An 18,522-nucleotide genomic window follows, 5' to 3' on the forward strand; every position below is an offset into this window, starting at 1 on the left:
GAGTCCTACCCAGGGCCTCCCTGCCCGCACGACCCGCAGCTGGCCTCCAAACAGCAGTGAGGGATCCCAAAGCATCCAGACCTTGCCCTCCATCTCAAACCCTAACTTCCTTCCCTTCAACAGCCATGCCCTTACAAACACACAGCCCTGCGGGCCAAGTTGAACCTCAGGCCTTCCTATTTTCGCCTGAGAAATAGCAGCAGAAGCAGTGACCATGACAAACGTGACCCTACCACATCCACTTGGGACACTCGGTTTGGAGAGCAAGGCCTCAGAGAGTGGAGCTCAGACTGAGAAGCCCTGTCACGTTCCTGCCCCCAGTGACTGGACTTCACACTCTGAGCAGCAAGAGTTCGGACAGCAAGGGCTGGCTCAGCAGAATGTTTCCAAATCTCGACAGCTCTGAGTTTAGACAGTGAGAGCAAGGAGACAATGGGTTCAGACAGCACGCGACGCCTGTCACACGACCTTTGGCTGGGAGCCCTGCTAACCCCCTACGTCCATGACGTGTGAGCGCTCGCAGCAGCTCAGGGGTCATCAGCCCCGTCTACAGATGACAGAAGGGAGACAAGAGTGGGAAGCCATTTGCCCGTGGTCAGGAGCTGACAGGAGGCGGGCCGTGCTCAAACCCAGGCCGTCTGCTCGCGCACCACGTGCTACGGGGCAGTGGGAGGTGGCGCCCGTACCGAACTTGGAGAAGAGCTGCTCCAGGTCCTCCTCGGTGCTGGTGTAGGGCAGGTTTCGTATGAAGAGCCTCCCGGAGTCGGCCACATCCTCCTCCTCCTCGTTCTCCCCGAGGGTCCGGCCTTGCCAGGACTTGGCACTGCTCTTCAGGGGCCCCTTGGCCGCAGGGATGTTTTTTTCCCTGAATACCTCAATGTAGCGCCCGCCTGCAGGACGAGAGGAGTCAGGGCTCCGGGGCAGGCCCGGAACTAGCCGGCGACTCCTGCGTGGTGATCCGGACTCTCCCTGTGGCCTCCCAGACGCCACAGCCAAGGCGAGAGTGTTGGCACCGGCTGTTACCGGGGTGGCGGTCTGGGCCAGGGAAGGGCCCTCTCCCTGAATCTCCCTCATCCTACACATCCGGCTTCAACCCCTGGCCACCCCAGGCCACCATGCTGCATCCTCTACCAGGGCACACTCCCTGGCTCTGCCTGGGCAAAGGTGTCACAGGACAGAAAACCCTGGAGGACTGCCCCGTACTGTTGATGAACAGCCCCTGCCCCATCCCACAAAGCCAGAGTTTGCCCCCCACCCCTTCCCTCCCCAGGTTTTGCTCCAATGTCACCTTCTCAGTGAGGCCCAAGTGAAGGCAATCCTGTTTAAAATGCACCTGCTCCAATCCCGGCCCATCTGATGACTGTCTCTCCCTGCTCTACGTCCGCTTACTCTTACCTCCAGGAGGGCAGAGGTTTTGGTGTATTCTGCTCACTGCTGTATCCACAGTGACTAGACCAGTGTCGGGCACACAGCAGACCCTCCATCAAAACGTATGGAGTAAACGAATGAGCGAACAAAGCTCTGCAACCAGGCAGAGGCTGGTTCCTTACCCATGTATTCCCTGTTGCATTTCAGAGCTTGCTTGACTTCCTCTTCGCTGCTGAAGTCCACAAAGATGTACCCTGAGAAGGGACAGTGACAAAGGGAGACTCTGCAGATGCGGGTGGGAATCACAGAGAAACACCCACACTGTGCTGGCTGTTTGGGGGAATCTGAGCAGAAAGTGGGGGAAAACCCCTATGTTTGTCAAGTCTCCAAAATACAGGCGGACTCTCACCGAACCCCTGGCCAAACCTCTCCTTGCGGGCAGTGCTGAGACCCTGCGGGCTGGTTTCCAGACGAAGGTGCCAGACCACAGGAGGCAGGAACACAGGAGGCCTTCAGCTCCCTTCCGGCCTCACCCCATCTGAACCAGGGCCCACTCTGTAGCCTCCTCTGGAGGAGACGTGCCAAGGCGGAAGTGTTGTGACCAGCTTAGCACCCGAGTGGCTACCTCCACAAGGACTCTGTCGCTTGCCCCGTGCACACAAACAAGCATGCGGGACTATTTCCTGGAGCACGGGAGGCGTCACATCCTCCACCTCACAGGGCCTCAACCCCATGAACAGCAGAGCATCACGACTAAGAGGTAGCAGTGCTGTAACCTGGTCCGAAGCCCACAGGTCCGGGGCTCTATCACAAGGCTCTTTATTCCCTCCTAGGATTCCTCCTTCCTCTCTGTTCCCAAAGGCAGGCACCTCATCTATCCCCATAAACGTCCTCCATCCCCTTCCTTCCCCCTCTGCCACACCCCAGTCCAGCCCACTGCCGATCCTTCCTTGGATGACTGCAAACGCCCCACCCAGCCCACCTGTACCTCGTGGGCCCGGCCCCAGGACCCTTCTGTCACCAGCCAGGGACTGTTCTATATTCAATTGTGGCCTCCCCATGCTTTAGCCCCTGCTGCGCTCCTGCACCCAGGCTGGAGTCCATGGTCATTAGTGAGCTCCCCGGCCTAGGGGCCAGGTCCTGCCTCCTCACCAGCTCTTCTGAGGGGACATTCTATCTCTCCTCAAAAGCATTATGCTCATACGCCAGTTGCCTCCAGCTCCCGGGCCCCCAGTACACTTTTCTCTCAGCCCTGACAGCTCCGATATGCTCCTTCCTGCTCCCTCTGGCCAACCCCTGCTCGCCCTGTGGTCTCCAAAGTGCCCTGAAAGCAGGGGTGCCCCCTCCACCACCACTATTAATAGCAGCTCTCAGGGAGTGTGCAGTTGACATTCAGCATAGTTTAAACGCCGTGTGTGTTAACTCACTGAATCCTCACAACATCACGAGCTAGGACCGCCCCACTGCGCAGGTGAGGAGAGAGAGGCTAAGTCTCTCATCCAGGGTCACAGGGCCTGTAAGCGGCTGAGCTGGGATCTGAGCCCAGAAAGGCGCTCGTCACCCCCTCCTTTACTGCACTCGGTAAGTGTGCAAGGAGACAAAGCTGGCTGGCCGAACAGAGCTGCCTGGTAAGCAGGGCTTCACGCTCAGAGAGCTGGGGAGGAAATGCCGACAATCAAAGGCGACAAGACCACCCCTAAAGCAGGAGCCCTTTCTTCCCCAGATGCCAGCCCCCCACAGTTCCCAACCCCTCTGCCCCTGAGGGAGTCTTCTTGCCAAGGACACCCCGCCTGCCCAGTGCTGCCTGGCCTGCCCCAGCCGGAGGCCCTCAGGGTGGCTCTCCGAGGGGCACCGATTCTGCTGCTCTGAGTCCTGCAGCCTCCGAGCCTGGCCAGCAAGTAGGCAGAGGCAGGCTTCCAGCTCTCCACGCTCGGACCCTTCCTACCAGCATGTCCCCCACCCCTCTGAAGCCTGGGGAGGGGGCTGGCCACCCAGAGCGGGGAAGGCGGGGGAGAGGGCAGCGCCGGGGCAACACCACACATCCTCGGCAACTCAGAGTGCTGCCCGTCAGCAGAGCTGCTCGTGGACTTGGCCGAGCAAAGCCCCGGGACCAGGGACATGTGTTTAAACGGAACAGGTGAGCCCGCAAGCACAAGCGTAGGCTGAGGGTGGGGTGGGGGGTGGGGCTGGCAGGGGCAGGCTACATACTAGGCCACCACCCGACGCAGACCCTTGTCCCGAGCGCCTCAACCCTTCCACTGAACGGGGGACACTAAGAGCGAACACAACAGCTACCCTGAAAACATCCCCCCGAGGCAGCTGCCCCAACCTTCCATCTCTGCCCTCTGTCTCCCCAAACCCACCCCGCACAGCCCAGGCCTTACCTGTTTTGTTCCCGTGAGCATTTCTCACTATCCGAATGGCCACTGGTCTCAGGGGCGCCAGGAATTCCATAACGTTCTTCTGCAAGAAGAAAAGTTTTCCCTCCTTTATCAACCCGATAATAGAAGTGCAACCCAATAAAGAAACGTGGGCCAAATTTCTGAATTCAGAAAGGTCCCCACAACGTTTCACCTTTCAGTTTCTCCCTCACCACTAAACACAGAGCTTCTCTCCATCATGAAATACAACTACCTTAGATAAGCTTCGAACAAAAAATCAGAGGAGTGAAAAATATAGAGCTATATATAAAATAGTAACATCCCAAATGGCATCTTCCAGCATTGTTTCTGATCTCTTTTTCCTAAGGACCTTTTTATATATATTTGGGCTTAACTCTGGTTTTTGTCATTTCTCATGAATGCATGAATATTTGTCCATGTCACTTCACAAAGGTGAGACACAGCAATTTAAAGTGCTGTTGTAGATGGTCCCTGATTTTCTGAACTCCTTCTCTCTTTTGGACATAAGGGTGACTTAAGCACATTATTTTTTAAAAATGCACAAGCATGCAGATATATATGATGTTAGGGAATGCTGAAAAGCACAAAGAAGAAAACAAAAAAGGCCCCTAATTCCAATGCCCAGCTCACTCTTGTTGGCTTTTTATTAAAAATGAAAGTAGGGGATGCCTTCTCATCTGCGTCCGGGTGTGAGGCCTTTAGGGAAGCTTAGAATGTCCAGGCAACTGTAGAAATGAAAGCACTACACAATGAATGGAAGAAGTCCAATAAAGCTGTGGATTTTTCCTGTTCCTACCTCCACTAAAAAAAAAAAAAAAGTCAAAAATATCAAATTCTCCCAAAATCACTTTTTCCTCATTTTTATGTGCCTACTGAGAAGTGTACGACATAGACTGTGTCTTCTTCTGGAAAAAAGAAATTCGCCTATCCACACTCTTCCCTACGTTGCGTTTTTTACTTGATGGTACAGCCTGGGGATTCCGTATCAGGACATTCTTTCTCATGGTGCCTTATACTGTCCTGTTCCAATGCACTATACTTGACTTAACCGGAGTTAACCTCGAGTTTTTCAGTCTAGGTACTATGGGAATTCCGGGCCTGATAACTCTCTGTTGTGAGCGGCTGTCCTATGCATTGTAGGATGTCTGACAGCATCTCTACCCTCTACCCCCTGGACGCCAGGGGCACCTCTCCCCAGCTGCAACCATCAAAAACATCTCCAGATATTACCAAGTGTCCCCTAGAGGGGGCAAACCATCCCCAGCTGAGACCCACCAACTTAACCACTTCTCTAACTAAGTTGTAAAGGTTGTTTAGTGCTTTTTGCCTTTATAAATGACATGACATAAATTGATACATTAAGTTATAAATAAAACAGTAATACAAGAGCAGTGAACATTCTTGCACTGAAATCTTGGTATATTTGGTTCACTCGCCTACAGAGCAAATTCCTAGCATTATAATTACTCGGTCAAATGTATGGATATTCTTAATTTTAACTGACACTTCCAAATTGTCCTCTAAAAGGCTTCCCTGCACACTTCTACCAACCGTGGCTGAGAGCATTATTGAACTTTAAAAATTTTTGCGAAACGTAATCTTCCAGTTTTGAGCTGTATTTAACTATGAGTGAACTCAAGCATCCTTACTGGCCATATGCATTCTTTTCCTTAGAAGACCTCCTACCCTTTGTCGATTTTCCTATCAGGTCACAGGTCCCAATATCGAATGATCTTTGTAAATTAAAGAAACCAGATTCTGCCTGTTGTTTGCTTACAAACGTCTGCTGTCTTTTGACTTTATGACATTTGTTGTCTTATAGAAGTTTTAACTGCTGTGTCATCAATTAATCCATCTTTTTCCTTACAGCCACTGAGTTCTGCAAACAGCTCAGAGAGGCCTGTTTCATGCTAATATTATAAGTAAATTCACCAATGCTTTCTCCTGTAATTTTTATAGTTTTTTTTAAAGCTTTTGATACATCTGAAACTTACCTTGCTATAAGGAGTAAGGCAAGGATCCATCTTTTTTTCTCTCTTCAAAAAGGTTAACTGGTTGTTCCATTATTACTTATGGAAAAATCTCTCTTCTCTTCATTGATGAGATACCCCCCAAGACCCTCAGTTAAATATGATACAAACTGGAGTTATTTCTGGATTCTATTCTATTCCATCAACCTGTCCACAGCTTTGCCTGAACCAGACTGTCTTAGTTGCTATTGCTTCAAACATGTTTCAGTATCTTGTAGGGAAAGGGTCTATTCTTGCAGGATATTCCCCAATGTTCTCTGACACTGCCCCCTAAGCTATAACTGAGCTTATTCATTTATTCATGATTAAGGAAAAATTAGCATCTTTACAGGCTAAAAATGCATGGCTTTCCATTTATGTAAGTATTCTTTTTTTTTTTTTTTAATTTTATTTATTTATTTGAGAGAGAGAATGAGATAGAGAGAGCATGAGAGGGGGAAGGGTCAGAGGGAGAAGGAGACTCCCCGCTGAGCAGGGAGCCCGATGCGGGACTCGATCCCGGGACTCCAGGATCATGACCTGAGCCGAAGGCAGTCGCTCAACCAACTGAGCCACCCAGATGCCCCTATGTAAGTATTCTTTTAAATCCCTCACTGGAGTTTAATGTTTTCTCTATAAAACTTTTATGAGAGTATCTATAAAGTCTCCACACACACACACACACAATATTCACCAGACTATCTAGAGATAGGTTTTCTTTCTGTTTTATATACAAACCTTTTCTTCTATTACATTTTGTTTTTGTTCATGGAGAAGAAAAAAGTGACCATTTTTTATGAATTAATTTTGCAAAAAGCCATCTAGTGTTTCCTTATTTATTTATTTTTTAATTAAAGCATGATTTTCTGCATGTTTGGTATTGAAACTAAAGTGTGGCACATTGAAACAGTAGAATATAATGCATCATGAAAAAGAATGTCCTGATATGGAAGATCCCCAGGATGTACCATCAAGTAAAAAATGCAATGTACGGAAGAGTGTGGATAGATGAATTTTTTTTTTCCACAAGGACTCTACCAGCTAACTCAGATAATCTAGTGTGACCCACATGCGGATTGCATAGATGAACTTTGATAAGCTTAATTTTTAAAAATTAGTAAATATACAGACTATCAAGAAAGATGAACACTTCAAGAGAAAAAAAAGGGCAAAGATGGGGCTGGGCACTTTGTAAAGGAGATGTACATTGATTTACAAATGTGAAAGAGTGATCGACCCCACCAATAATTTAAAATATAAATTAAAATGAGATGTCATTTTTGCCTGTCATCTTGATACAGATGAACACCCAGCGTCCACAGAAGTGGGCACGTTCATACTCCGCTGAAGGGAGTATAAATCAGCAATGCTTCCAGAGGGCAACTGACATTCTGTATCAAAGCCTTGAAAATGTCCATGCGTGTGCTTGCATGAAATATTTATCTGGAGTAAGGGTTGGCAAACCGTGGCCCACAGGTCATATTGCCCACGGCCTGCTTTTGTTTGATCTGCGAGCTAAGGATGGTTTCTACATTTTTAAAGGGTTATTTTAAAAAAGAGAAGAAATGTGCTCCAGACACCATATGGCCCCCAAAGCCTAAAATCTGTGCTATCTGACCTTTACAGAAAAAAAAAAAATCTGCTTACCTCTGGTCTCAAGGAATGCTGACTGCATTATTATTAACAGCAAAAGATTGGAAACAACCCCCAGGCTCCACCTTAGGGGACTGGGTGAGTGTATCACAATGTGTCCAGAGTAAGAAAAACATACAACGTGAACAATGATGTTGTAGCAGAAGATTCAATATTCAAAGATATTTTTCACATATTGTGGTAATGGAGAAAAAAAGTTTCAAAACAGTTCTTACTGTAGGAATGCTTTATAAAACTGGAAGGCAGAGGTCAATGTTTACATACATTGACCTGTATATATAAAAGTATCTAAGAAGATATGCTCAGAATTCATTAGTGGTTGTCACTGAGTGGGATATAGGGTGTGTGTGTGTGTGTGTGTGTGTGTGTTTAAGGTTGCCCCACCCTGTCTGGGACAGTCAGTAATTACACCTGTAGGAAGGAGACCTATGTCCTGGCACCCTATCTGGTTAGCACTCTTCCCACTCTCAACTCAGCTGGAGGACATTTAATATGGTCATCTTAGTTACAGGTAACATCACTTCTCTTTACTTAGCTACTTTAAAAAAATTTCCTATGCTGAACTTCTATTACCTTCACAAGGAAGTAAATTAAAAATTTCTCTGCTGTGTAAACCCAGAGTCAGCAAACTACAGTATGTGGGCCAAATGTGGCCCGTGGTCTGTTTTTGTCAATAAAGTTTTATTGGCACACAACCGTGCCTATCTGTGTACCTACTGTCTAGGGCTGCCACAGTGCTACAACCAGGGTTGAGTAGTCACAACAGAGTCCATATTGATCACAAAGCCCTACGTATTTACCAGCTCATCCTTTAAAAAAATTTTTCTTGTTTTTGAGAGAGAAAGAGAAAGAGCATGGCGGGTAAGGGGCTGGGAAGGGCAGGGAAGGAGAGAGAGAATCTCAAGCGGATTCCATGCTGAGCGTGGAGCCCAACACAGGGCTTGATCTCACGACTCAGATCACGACCAGAGCTGATACCAAGAGTTGGGACGCCTAACCAACTGAGCCACACAGGCACCCCTAAAAATTTTTAACAGAGAGTGTTTGCCACTCCTAACGTACAGGACCAGGGAGTGAAACCAGTCTTTCTTGGTCTCTGTAGAGCCATCTCTGTTTCCTGACCCTGACGTTGCCTGAGATCTTACTTTGCCTTTCTGATCCCAATTCCTTCCAGATCAAGTCCTCAACGATCCTAAAGTCCCCATGCAGCAGAGCCTCCCGGCATCCTCATCCCTGCCTCCTCTTCTCCCGGGGTCTCTCTCCTTGCCCTTGTTGCATTGTTGGTCATACCTCCGTGACACTGAATGGGGCTCCCCGCAGCTTCACAGTGTAGGGGGTGGTGGGTTCCTTCTGGTTTGCCGGTTTGTCTGCCTGCATGATGGTGAAGAAACAGAAGTGGCCCCAGTGAGTTCCTTGGTACAGCTGCAGGAGGAGGCAGGGCCAGACATCTCAGTGAGGCACCTGCGGCCAGGGGAAGCCGGGGAATGCTGAGCAGCATCATGCCTGCCATGGTGTGCAGTCTGGCTGGAGGCGGAGGTAAGGGTGTGCTAACAGGGGCTTCAGGCTACAAGGAGGGGCAGGGAGCCCTGGATGCAGCCTTGAGATATCCTGACATTCGCTACCGTGGATTTAGGGCTTAATTCTGGGCCAGACACTCGTCCAAAGCACTTTGTAAATGCTGCTATCCTACTGAATCTTCAAAACAACCTTAGAGGATTATGGGTTCAGGATCTTCTTTGTAATTCTGAATCTAAATAGGCCTGGAAAGAAACATCTAAATTTTCTAGAATTCCTTTGGCAACAAAAGTTGCTCTGACTTGAAGTCACTGGCCATCAAAATCTGCTCTGAGCTGATGTGAGGCAATATACCGTCTGCCTTTACCCCTTGTAGGCTGAGTGGTCGTTCCTGGTTTCACTGCAGAAACAGACATGAACAGACATGTGCCTGATTATGCGGTGCTGCCCCAGAGCCCACAGGGGGTGCCACAGCGCACGAGGCATCGAGGTATCTTCCTGAACTCGGAAACTGTGAGCGCCAGCGTGTGCTTAGGCACAGGGGTTTCGGAAACCGGCCACAGAGGCCACTGCCATGCTGAGCGTCATCTTAGATGGGGGGCAGCACCTCACCCCAGGCCCCATGGCTCCTCTGTGTCAGAGCTGGGATTTGAACCCAGAGCTCTCTGACTTCGCCATACTCGACTACCTCTCTGGAATATACACTTTTAGGAGAAAAGGACAGGGTATGGGCATGAGAAGGGGCCGTAAGTCAAGGAGTGAGGAGGACGAGGAAAGAGCAAAGAGGGCGATGATGTTTGGAGCCTTGAAGAGGGCCGGGTGGGAAAGAGGGAGGTGAGGGAATAGGGACCCAAACACGACCTGCCCTGTCTCCAAGCAGAGGATGCCCGGGCGGGAGACAGCGTGCCTGTCCCCGAAGGGAGCACACACATCTCTAATGGAGACTTCAGAGCCCAGCGGGTCCGGGTCGAGTCCTGACCTCAGCACTTCCCAGCCGTGACCTTGGGCAAGTCACTTCCCTTCACGGGGCCTCAGGTTCCTCCCCTGTAAAATGGGACAAGAATCCCTGCACACCCCCACTCCCTGGAAGGCTGTCCTAAGATTTAATGACAAATAACAAAGCAGCCATTCTACCCAGCACGAGGAAGCACTCAGTTAATTCCCTCTACTACCGTCCATCGTGGCTCACACCTGCCTACCCTGTTACTAACACAAAGCAGCACACGCTCCTGCCCCTCGTGCAGCTCGGTCACCCCCCCGTGGCTCTGCAAGGCAGACTCAGAGGGGAGAGGTGCTTGCCCAAGGTCACACAGCACGCACATGGCAGGGCTGAGAGCTGAAGGCAGGTCGCTGGGCTGCAGAGCTCTGTCTTTCCCTTCTGACACACTCTTGCTAGCAAAGCGGCCGCAGGGACCGTGGGTGAGGATAAGGGCAGCTGCTCCCCCCATGCCCCCCAAGCACCAGCACGCACCCCCATGCACACACCTCAGCTTTGGCCGCCCCCGGTGTCTCGTTCCCGGACGGGGCGCCCTGCTCCGGGCCGGCCCCCGGCCTCCCTCTGTCCTGATGGGCGGGCGCAGGGCCGGGGGCCTCCTCCTCGGCCCCACTCCCGTCCCCACAGCTCACAGCTTCATCTTCACTCTCCTCCTCTTCCGAGGACAATGGCGCCTCGGACTTCACCATCTTGGATTTCAGGTAATCCATGTCCGACAGCTCCCTCTGCACGGCTGCCCTGGGTTCGAGGCCCTCCTCCTCTGCAAAAACGGGAGGCTAAGAGTCAGGGATGGTCGTGGGCAAAGCAGAGGCCTGGAATGGCAGAGGGCACAGCAGGGCAGAGCCACCGAGCAGCCCCGGTGGGTCGTCTGATATGTAACGTTCAACAGGGTGTACCTGTGGGGAGTTGTGGCATTTCACACACCACAAGTCCAGAGAGCTACGTGGCTCCCTGCGTGGCTCCCCGCACCGGCCTTGCCCTTGTCAATCTGCTCTTTCAACTGCGGCCTGTGTGATCATGTTGAGAGTACAGACAGGATGGTCACTCCTTGCCTATGACCTTCCGGTGGTTTCCAGATGCTTGTAGGACACCCACGCTCCTCGTCAGGCTGGCATGAGCTGACTGGCTTCTCCCCCAGCTCTACCTCCTCCTCTGCAGCCACCCCGAACCACGTAGGCCCCCTCAAACACCTATGCTTCCCTTTCCCCCGTGCCCCCGCCACGCTCTTCCCTCTGCCTGCGACGCCCCCTTCCTATCCCCTTCTCTGCTGTATCCCACCCACTCCCGAGGAGTCCTCCAGACCCCAGTTTTGCCCAGAAACTTTACCAGGCATAAAATTCACATTCAATCTATTCTCTCGCCTTTGAGCAAAATCGATGCCTGACCCACAACCAGCACAGTGACCTCTCTGGACTGCAAACACTCCCGTTCCCATCTGCCCCCACGCTATGCTGTGAGCCCCTTCTGAGGACAGAGGCCCCCTCCCTCCCCGCCTGCAGGCCTCTACTCGAGGGCCCCCTCCCTGGAGGCCTTCCCCGGGAGCTCTCCTACTCCCCTTCCCTGCTTTCTCACTGTGGCGCTCCTCTTTAGATATCGTCCTTAACTGGGGACTTAATTTTGCATTGTTTCTTTCCCCCGACTAGAATGACAGCTCCACGCGAGCGGGATTCTTCTATCTTTTGCTGCTATATCCTCAATGCCCAAAGAAGTGCCTGGCATTCAGCAGGTGCTCAATAAACATTTGACTGACTGTAACCAGGATGGGTCAGGGCAGATCTTGGGTGGAATAATCACCCCCAGAGAGGACAGTGTCTCTCACGTCGCCTCCCGTGCCTGGCACCGAGGGGCCCCAGGTGACGGCCGCCCAGGCCGGGACACACAAAGGGCTGTGCACTCTGGCAGGGAGGGTGCGCATGGATGCCCTCACCTTCTGGGTCCTCACCAGCACCCTCCTCGTCGCTCTCCTGCCCGGAGTCGGAGTCGAAGTTCAGGTAGTCACTGGCGGCCCTGCTCTTCCCTTTCGAGGGCTCGGCGTCCAGGGCGTCATTGGCCCATGTGGCTGTCTGCGTCCGCTTCTGGTGCACGGACAGGAACTCCTGGAACTCGGTGTCCTCCTTCAGCTGGTGGCCCCAGGGAGGCGGGGAGAGAAGGCTCAGCCAGGGCACACCATCCTGACAAACCCACCCCCCCGTGAGAGTATCCCTGAGCTCATGTCTCCTGGTCTCTAGAGGACCCCTGGGATCAGCTGGTTGCACTCATCATCAGCCAAGGAGACTAAGAAGCCACAGAGGCGCGGCAGGGGGACAAGAGGCCCAGCTCTGCCTGCCGGCGCTGCAAGCCCTCAGAGCCTGCCACAGCCCTTCCAGCGCCGTCCTGGGTACCCTCCCTCTTGGCCCACAGGACACACTCACCTTCTCCAGTTCACTTGATACCTTTTTCGTCTTGTCATCCTGCGAACAGAAGGCACAGATGGTGAGAGGAGACAGACACGTTGCCTAGGGAGGGTCCGCCTTCTGGAACCATCTGCCCTGCCCGCCCCCCCCTCCCCGGGGTGACCACCTTGCTGACACGTGGGGTGCAGGTGGGAGTGACCTTCTACGCACTTTCTTGGGTTCTGTGGGGACGGAGTCTTTGTCTTTTGAAGGATTCTTAGCCTGGTTTATTTGCTGAGCGTGTCTGCTCCAGGCTCGGGGCTTTGTTGGGTCCCCAAACGACTTGCAGAACTCCACCTGCATGGGAGAGAGAGGGTGATGGGGGCACTTGCCGCCAGCCCAGCCCGGGTGCTACCCCTCAGCACCTGGGAGCCAGGCTTTCTAAAAAGGCAGCTGCCACTTACGAGCTGAGCCAGTTAAAGCAAATTACAATTGACCCTTGAACAACACAGAGTTAGGGGCACTGACCCTTGTGTAATGGAAAGTCTGTGTGTAACTCTCCACTGCCCCCCAAACCTAACTATTAATAGCCTCCTGCTGACCAGAAGCCCTACCGAGAGCAGTTGATTAACACGTATTTTGTACGTCATATGTATGATGCACTGTATTCTTACAATAAAATGAACTAGGGAAAAAGAACGTATTAAGAAAATCGTAAGAAACAATACATTTAGGATACTGTACTGTGTTCACGGAAAAAATCTGTGTATAGGCGGGCCTGCGCAGTTCAAATTCCTACTGTCCAGGGGTCAGGCCTCTGCTTTCTCCTCCCTGAAGTCATTCCAGTTGCTACACTTAGCAACCAATTCCACCCACCAGACAGTCTGAGTGCTCTGCGAGCAGGACGACCCTGAGCCTCCAAAACAGTGGGGTTGGGGGGGACCACCACCCTTCCCACTTCCCGGATTGGCAAAGTGAAGCTGCTTGTCCCAATCCAGGGAGAAGGTAACAGAGTGGGGACAGGAACTCGGGGGGTCTGGCTCTACAGCCCTAGTTCTTAGCCACCCAGCCCCCAGGCTGGCCGACATGGGGTCTGGCATGAGGCAAGATGAAGCTAACGGCTCCCGAAATCACTGTTACTATTGCGGAGCGAGCTCGCTGGCCCCAGAACGGCTCCGGGGTGATGAGAGAGGCGGGTGGCCACTCGGAAGCCCAGATGTGCTCAGTGTCAGGCCTGAGCTGACACGTCTCCCACCAACACACTCCTGAGATGGGCTGCACTTCCTGCCACACTTGGGGGCGCCTGAGCCGTCTCTACCCCTGGGGGGAGGGGGGGCTGTCCCCCTGCCACACCCCTTTCTACGGACTTTGAAAATAATTCTGCTGTTTCTGTAGCAATGATATGCGCTCAGTGTATAAAACTCAAATCAACAACTTACAAGGAAAGTGAAAAAAAAAAATGTTTTTACCCCAATTCCTATCACCCAGAGAGAGAAACTAATGTTTTGGTAAAATAGCTCTATGTTTCACATACACAGAGACTAAGAAATATGGTTCTGTATGAATGGAGTCATGTGATAAATACTTGTCTAACATCTGGTTTTCTCTTCTCAACCAAGCGTTAAGGATGTTTGACTGAGTCATTAAATGTACACGAGTGACACAAACAGGACCTCGTCCTTCGGGAAGCTCTCCCGACACCTCCGGGGCCAGGACGTGGGCCTCCTCTGTTCTCCAGCAGTCCCTGGAGCTTCCCCATCACAGTCCTGACAACACCCGGTGACAGCAGCCTAGTCACCTGCCGGCCCCAGGAGGACAGGGCCAGGGGCACCACGTTTCTCTAAATCCCCAGCACGTCGTGGGTGCTCCCCTGGTGTCTGAACGAGTGCTTGTCCAAGTGTGTTGAGGGCCCAGTACTGACTTGACCTGTGAGCTTTCCGACATGCGTATCCTTGGGTCCCACCCCAGCCCCACACTGAGTCAGAAACTGAACAAGCTCTCCAGGGGATTCGGATACAGACTGGCTCCGGACTGGATCAAGGTGTGTCTGTTTCCACAGGCGGGCAGAAACCAACTCACCGTGATCCGGGATGTGTCGATAAAACTCTTGTTGAAATGGTTCAGGGCCACCCGGGCCTCTTCCTCCGACTTGAAGCCAATGAAGCCAAACTTACGGAACTTGCCATCTTTGGTGAACTTCAGGCTGCAGTCCGTCAGGGTGCCAAAGGAGGCAAAGAGCTGCCTGAAACGCTCCTCCTTCATCTACGACAGAAGGGGCGCAGTGAGGGAGGAGCAGGGGAGCCCTCAGAGCCAAGGGGACAGAAACGGGCTGGAAACCCCAGGCCCCGGGATTCCCCAAGCGCAAACTCAGACAAGGCGAGGGCAGAGTGTGCTCTGCAGTGGGACCTGGCCCCAGCTCTGGCTCAGACACGGACTAGCTTGCTTCGTGGACGGGGAAATCAAGACTCAGGATGGCTGCAATGAAATCGTCCTACTCTATGGGCTGTTCGAAGGATAAGGAGACCTACTATGTAAGGAGGCCAGCACCGTGGCTCCTCCACAGTGAATACCTGATAATGTCAGAATAAACACATGAACGAATGAATGTGGTAAGTTACACGTGTTTGCTCACTGTGGTAGAGAGAATACTGAAGTACCCCAAAAGACGACCACATTTGAATCCCTGGGACCTGTGAGCCTGTGACTGTACGTGGCCAAAGGCATTTCACAGATGTGATTACATGAAGGATCTTGAGATGGGGAAGTTATCCTGGATCGTCTGGGCAGATCCAATGTCCAGTCCCACTATATAAGCGAAACAGAAGGGTCAGGGCCAGAAAAAGGCAATGTGATGGTGGAGACAGAAAAGAGACTGCAAGATGCCATGCTGCTGGCTCTGATCCTTCAGGACGTGGCCAAAAGCCAAGAAGCACAGGCAGCCTCGAGAAACTTACAAAAGGCAAGGAAACAGATTCTCTCCTAGAGTCTCCAAAAGGCAGGCAGCCCTGCCAACACCTTGATTTTAGGATTTCTGCCCTCCAAAACTGTAAGATAATAATGTGTATTGTTTAAGCCCCTAAGTTTGAGGTAATTTCTTACAGTGTGGAAACTGGCTCCTGGCATCCCCCCATCCTCATTCCAGCCAGACTACGTGCACACCTCAGTGAGTATTCGAAGCTGTTACTGGGAGATGTGTGTGTGGGTAGTAGTTGGGACATCAAGAATGCCACAAATAGCCAAAACAAGGTCTGAAATTCAAGACACTAGAGACCCTGGCAGCCCCATAGGAAGGAAAAACATGCTTTCTGCGGCAGGTTTTTAATAACTCTGATCATTAAAATCTCGTATCACCCTATGAGTTAGGAATTATTATCCACATTTTATGGAGAAGAAAATGAAGCTCATCCAGGATAAATGATCTACAGAATCAAGATCTGTAACTCAGCTCAGATACATAAAAGGCAGTGACTTCATCTTCCCCATTACATGGGAGCAACCACATTCAAGTCTGACCCCATCATTCCTCTGTTAAGAACCTCTTGGTGACTTTCTAATGCCAGAGGCTCAAGAATAAGCAGCTAGGGTAAAATGCAAGATTCTCCATGATCTGGCTTGACCCACCCCTTCAGCACCATCTCTTGTCAAAGTCCTTGCAGCCTTCCCTGCTTCTCACCTCTGAGGTTTTACTAGTTGTCTCCTTTGGGTGAAATCTTTCCAGCAGGCCCGGGCTAACGCCTCCTCATTCTCAGTTCAATCAACTCCCCCAGGAAGCCTCTCCTGGACTCCTCAGGTGGGTCAGGTAACCGAGCCCTCTGTGCTCACACAGCACTGGGTCATGCTTCAATCCCTGCCCCTTACATCACAGTGATCTGGTGTCCAAGTCCTCTGCTAGACTGTAAATGCTGTAAAGGTGGGAGCTCAGTCTTATCCCCCACTGTCTACAAGGTCAGCAACATAATGAGTACTCACTACTAAATACATGTTGGAAAAGAGTTAAGAAAAGTGCATGCTAGCATGCAAAGAGAGACAGTAGGCTGTAGGGGTCAGGAATGCAAATTCTAGAAGCAGACTGTTCAATTCAGTCCCTGCTCTATGAATTACCAGTTGTGCGTGACCTCAGGCAAGTCACTTCCCCCTTGCTGCAGTTCAGTTTCTTCACCTTTAAAATGGACACAATAATGGAACCTACCTTGTAGGGTTCTGCTGCGGATTAAATGAGTTACTTTACCAAAAGCAACGGGTACAGTGCCTGATACATAGTAAGCTCTCAAAATGTTAGCTGCTACTACTATTGTTTTTTTCATCAATTCTTTCATTCACCAGAGAAGACAAGCAATGGTAAGAGAGTCAGTCCAATGAGGAAAGAAGCCCAATGAGATGGAAGTGGGAGGGGAAGACAGGGTAGCCACGCTAAAATCCTCATCCATCAAAGTGAGGCCTCAAAAGACACTGCCTAAAGCAGGTGGATGGATCAATATGTATTTTGAAAGTTTACTCTTTGGGGTAAATAATGGAAGAATTAAAAATAATAATATAACAGATAGGAAGGGAAGAACAGATGATCGGGGTTCCTCATCTTTCATGGGGGAGGGTCAGCACAGTCACTGGGGTAAATAGACCAAGAAATGGAGGAGAAAGCACACCATTTAGACATGGAGTAATACCTATGAGGAGTCCTAAAAACAAACCACTGAAGATGATTACTCCTGGAGAGAGACAGAGGGTAGGATGGAGCAAACGACTTTGCTTCTCATTTCATACACCACCGTACTGTTTGAATTCTTTTTTTTTTTTTTTTTTTTGGTAGTGCCTGAATTCTTAAAATCCTGTCATAGCTCTCCCACAACCCACTGAAGGGAGAGAAAAGTTAAAAAACCACTATAAAGCAGAAAGAGCTTTGTGTTATCACTCCTTCTAAAGAGAAGCTCCTGAGGAGTTAAGAGTCAAGAGTACAGAAGATCTCTCATCCCATCCAAAGGGCACGTTTTGTATTTTGGGAATGAGCTTACTGGCCACACCAATGGTGTGGGAGCTCTCCACCCAAACCAAAGCTCTAGTAAAACCGGTAAGGATGAACCACGCCGGCACACTGCCTCCAGTCATCTGACACCACACACATCCAGCTACTTCTTCATTCATTCATTCCACATGTTTTTACTGAATGCCTACCACGTGCCAGGTTCTGTGCTGGTCTCTTGGGAAACAGAGACAAGTATGACTGGGTCACCCTCCCCACTTACTGGATAAATGATTTAAAGCCCTTCACACGCACTCGGTTTTCTTATATTATGGCCACGGGCCCTAAAGGCGGGAGTGGGGATCGAAACGCAGGTCCTCAACCTAATACTCCCCATTTGCCTCTCCAAAAGGCTCCCGAGCGGTAGAGGAATGTAAGTGCAGGGTCTGATCCAGTGACGAGTCAACAACAACAACAAACGTGCTCGTATGAGAGGGGCTGTGGGAAAGAGCATTCAGCACACGTGTGGGGTGTTGGAAGAGACTTGTCGGGATGAAGTCAGGTACCCTCGGGCCGGCTGTGAACCCTTGATCGATCACCAGCTCCCTCTCCCAACTGTCAAATGGGGATCTGCCGAGGATCCTGACCCTTTAGGGTTTCGAATGCGCCCTGAGTCCTGCCCCAGGGCCAAAGCCCCTCAATTCTCTCCAGCCATCTCCTTCCTAGCCCCCAGCTCCTGGCTGGTCCCAATTTCAGATTCCCAAGTCCAGGCCCTGCACTCACCCCATTCGGGAGGTTTTTCACGATCAGTCGCGACATGGCGCACAGTCCCCACAGTTTCAATTCCAGCGCGGGTGGGCAGCGTCTTTCACCAACTTCCACGCTCCCGCTCTGGGGGCCGCCATCTTTGGCGAGCCGGAACAAGATCACGTGCTCCAGACGTCAGCCCGCCCCCTCCGGAAGCAGGCGTGGCCGAACCAAAGCGACCCAAGGAAATCACACCACACCCCTCAAGGGGTGGGCCTGAGCGCTTGCCTTCTGCGCAAGCGCAGGCTGCTTGGCCCTGCCCGGAGAAACCAATGCAGCGGCGCAGGCGGCAGGGGGCGCTGGTTCCTACTGTTGGGGAGGGTTTGCATGTGCCGGGCGGGGTGTTTGAATCCTGCAAACGCTTGGAAGCCGTTTTAGCCTCCTTCTCTATTTTATTTTATTTTTTTAAAGATTTTATTTATTTGACAGAGAGAGACACAGCGAG

At 51.2% G+C, this 18,522-nt stretch overlaps 1 protein-coding gene across 4 annotated transcripts in view; it reads right to left on the minus strand.

The window, feature by feature from the left end:
• The window catches only part of RBM19 (RNA binding motif protein 19), a 133,750-nt gene extending 115,539 nt beyond the window's left edge, over positions 1-18,211 (minus strand). For all 4 annotated transcript variants that reach the window (XM_045887575.3, XM_064578425.1, XM_064578426.1 and 1 more), the window contains exons 1-10: positions 18,054-18,211; positions 14,393-14,575; positions 12,545-12,670; positions 12,353-12,391; positions 11,869-12,061; positions 10,433-10,701; positions 8,723-8,803; positions 3,753-3,831; positions 1,551-1,622; positions 687-890 (exon numbers count right to left, since the gene is read on the minus strand). In XM_045887575.3, the coding sequence (XP_045743531.2) occupies positions 687-890; positions 1,551-1,622; positions 3,753-3,831; positions 8,723-8,803; positions 10,433-10,701; positions 11,869-12,061; positions 12,353-12,391; positions 12,545-12,670; positions 14,393-14,575; positions 18,054-18,089 (1,282 nt within the window). In that variant the 5' untranslated portion in view covers positions 18,090-18,211. The remainder of the gene's footprint in view (positions 1-686; positions 891-1,550; positions 1,623-3,752; positions 3,832-8,722; positions 8,804-10,432; positions 10,702-11,868; positions 12,062-12,352; positions 12,392-12,544; positions 12,671-14,392; positions 14,576-18,053) is intronic.
• Between the last annotated feature and the right edge of the window lie 311 nt (positions 18,212-18,522).

Source organism: Mirounga angustirostris, unplaced genomic scaffold (genome assembly GCF_029215605.1).
Source record: "Mirounga angustirostris isolate CCGP_5_RB_7025 unplaced genomic scaffold, mMirAng1.0.hap1 SCAF_14, whole genome shotgun sequence".
NCBI classification, from domain to species: domain Eukaryota; kingdom Metazoa; phylum Chordata; class Mammalia; order Carnivora; family Phocidae; genus Mirounga; species Mirounga angustirostris.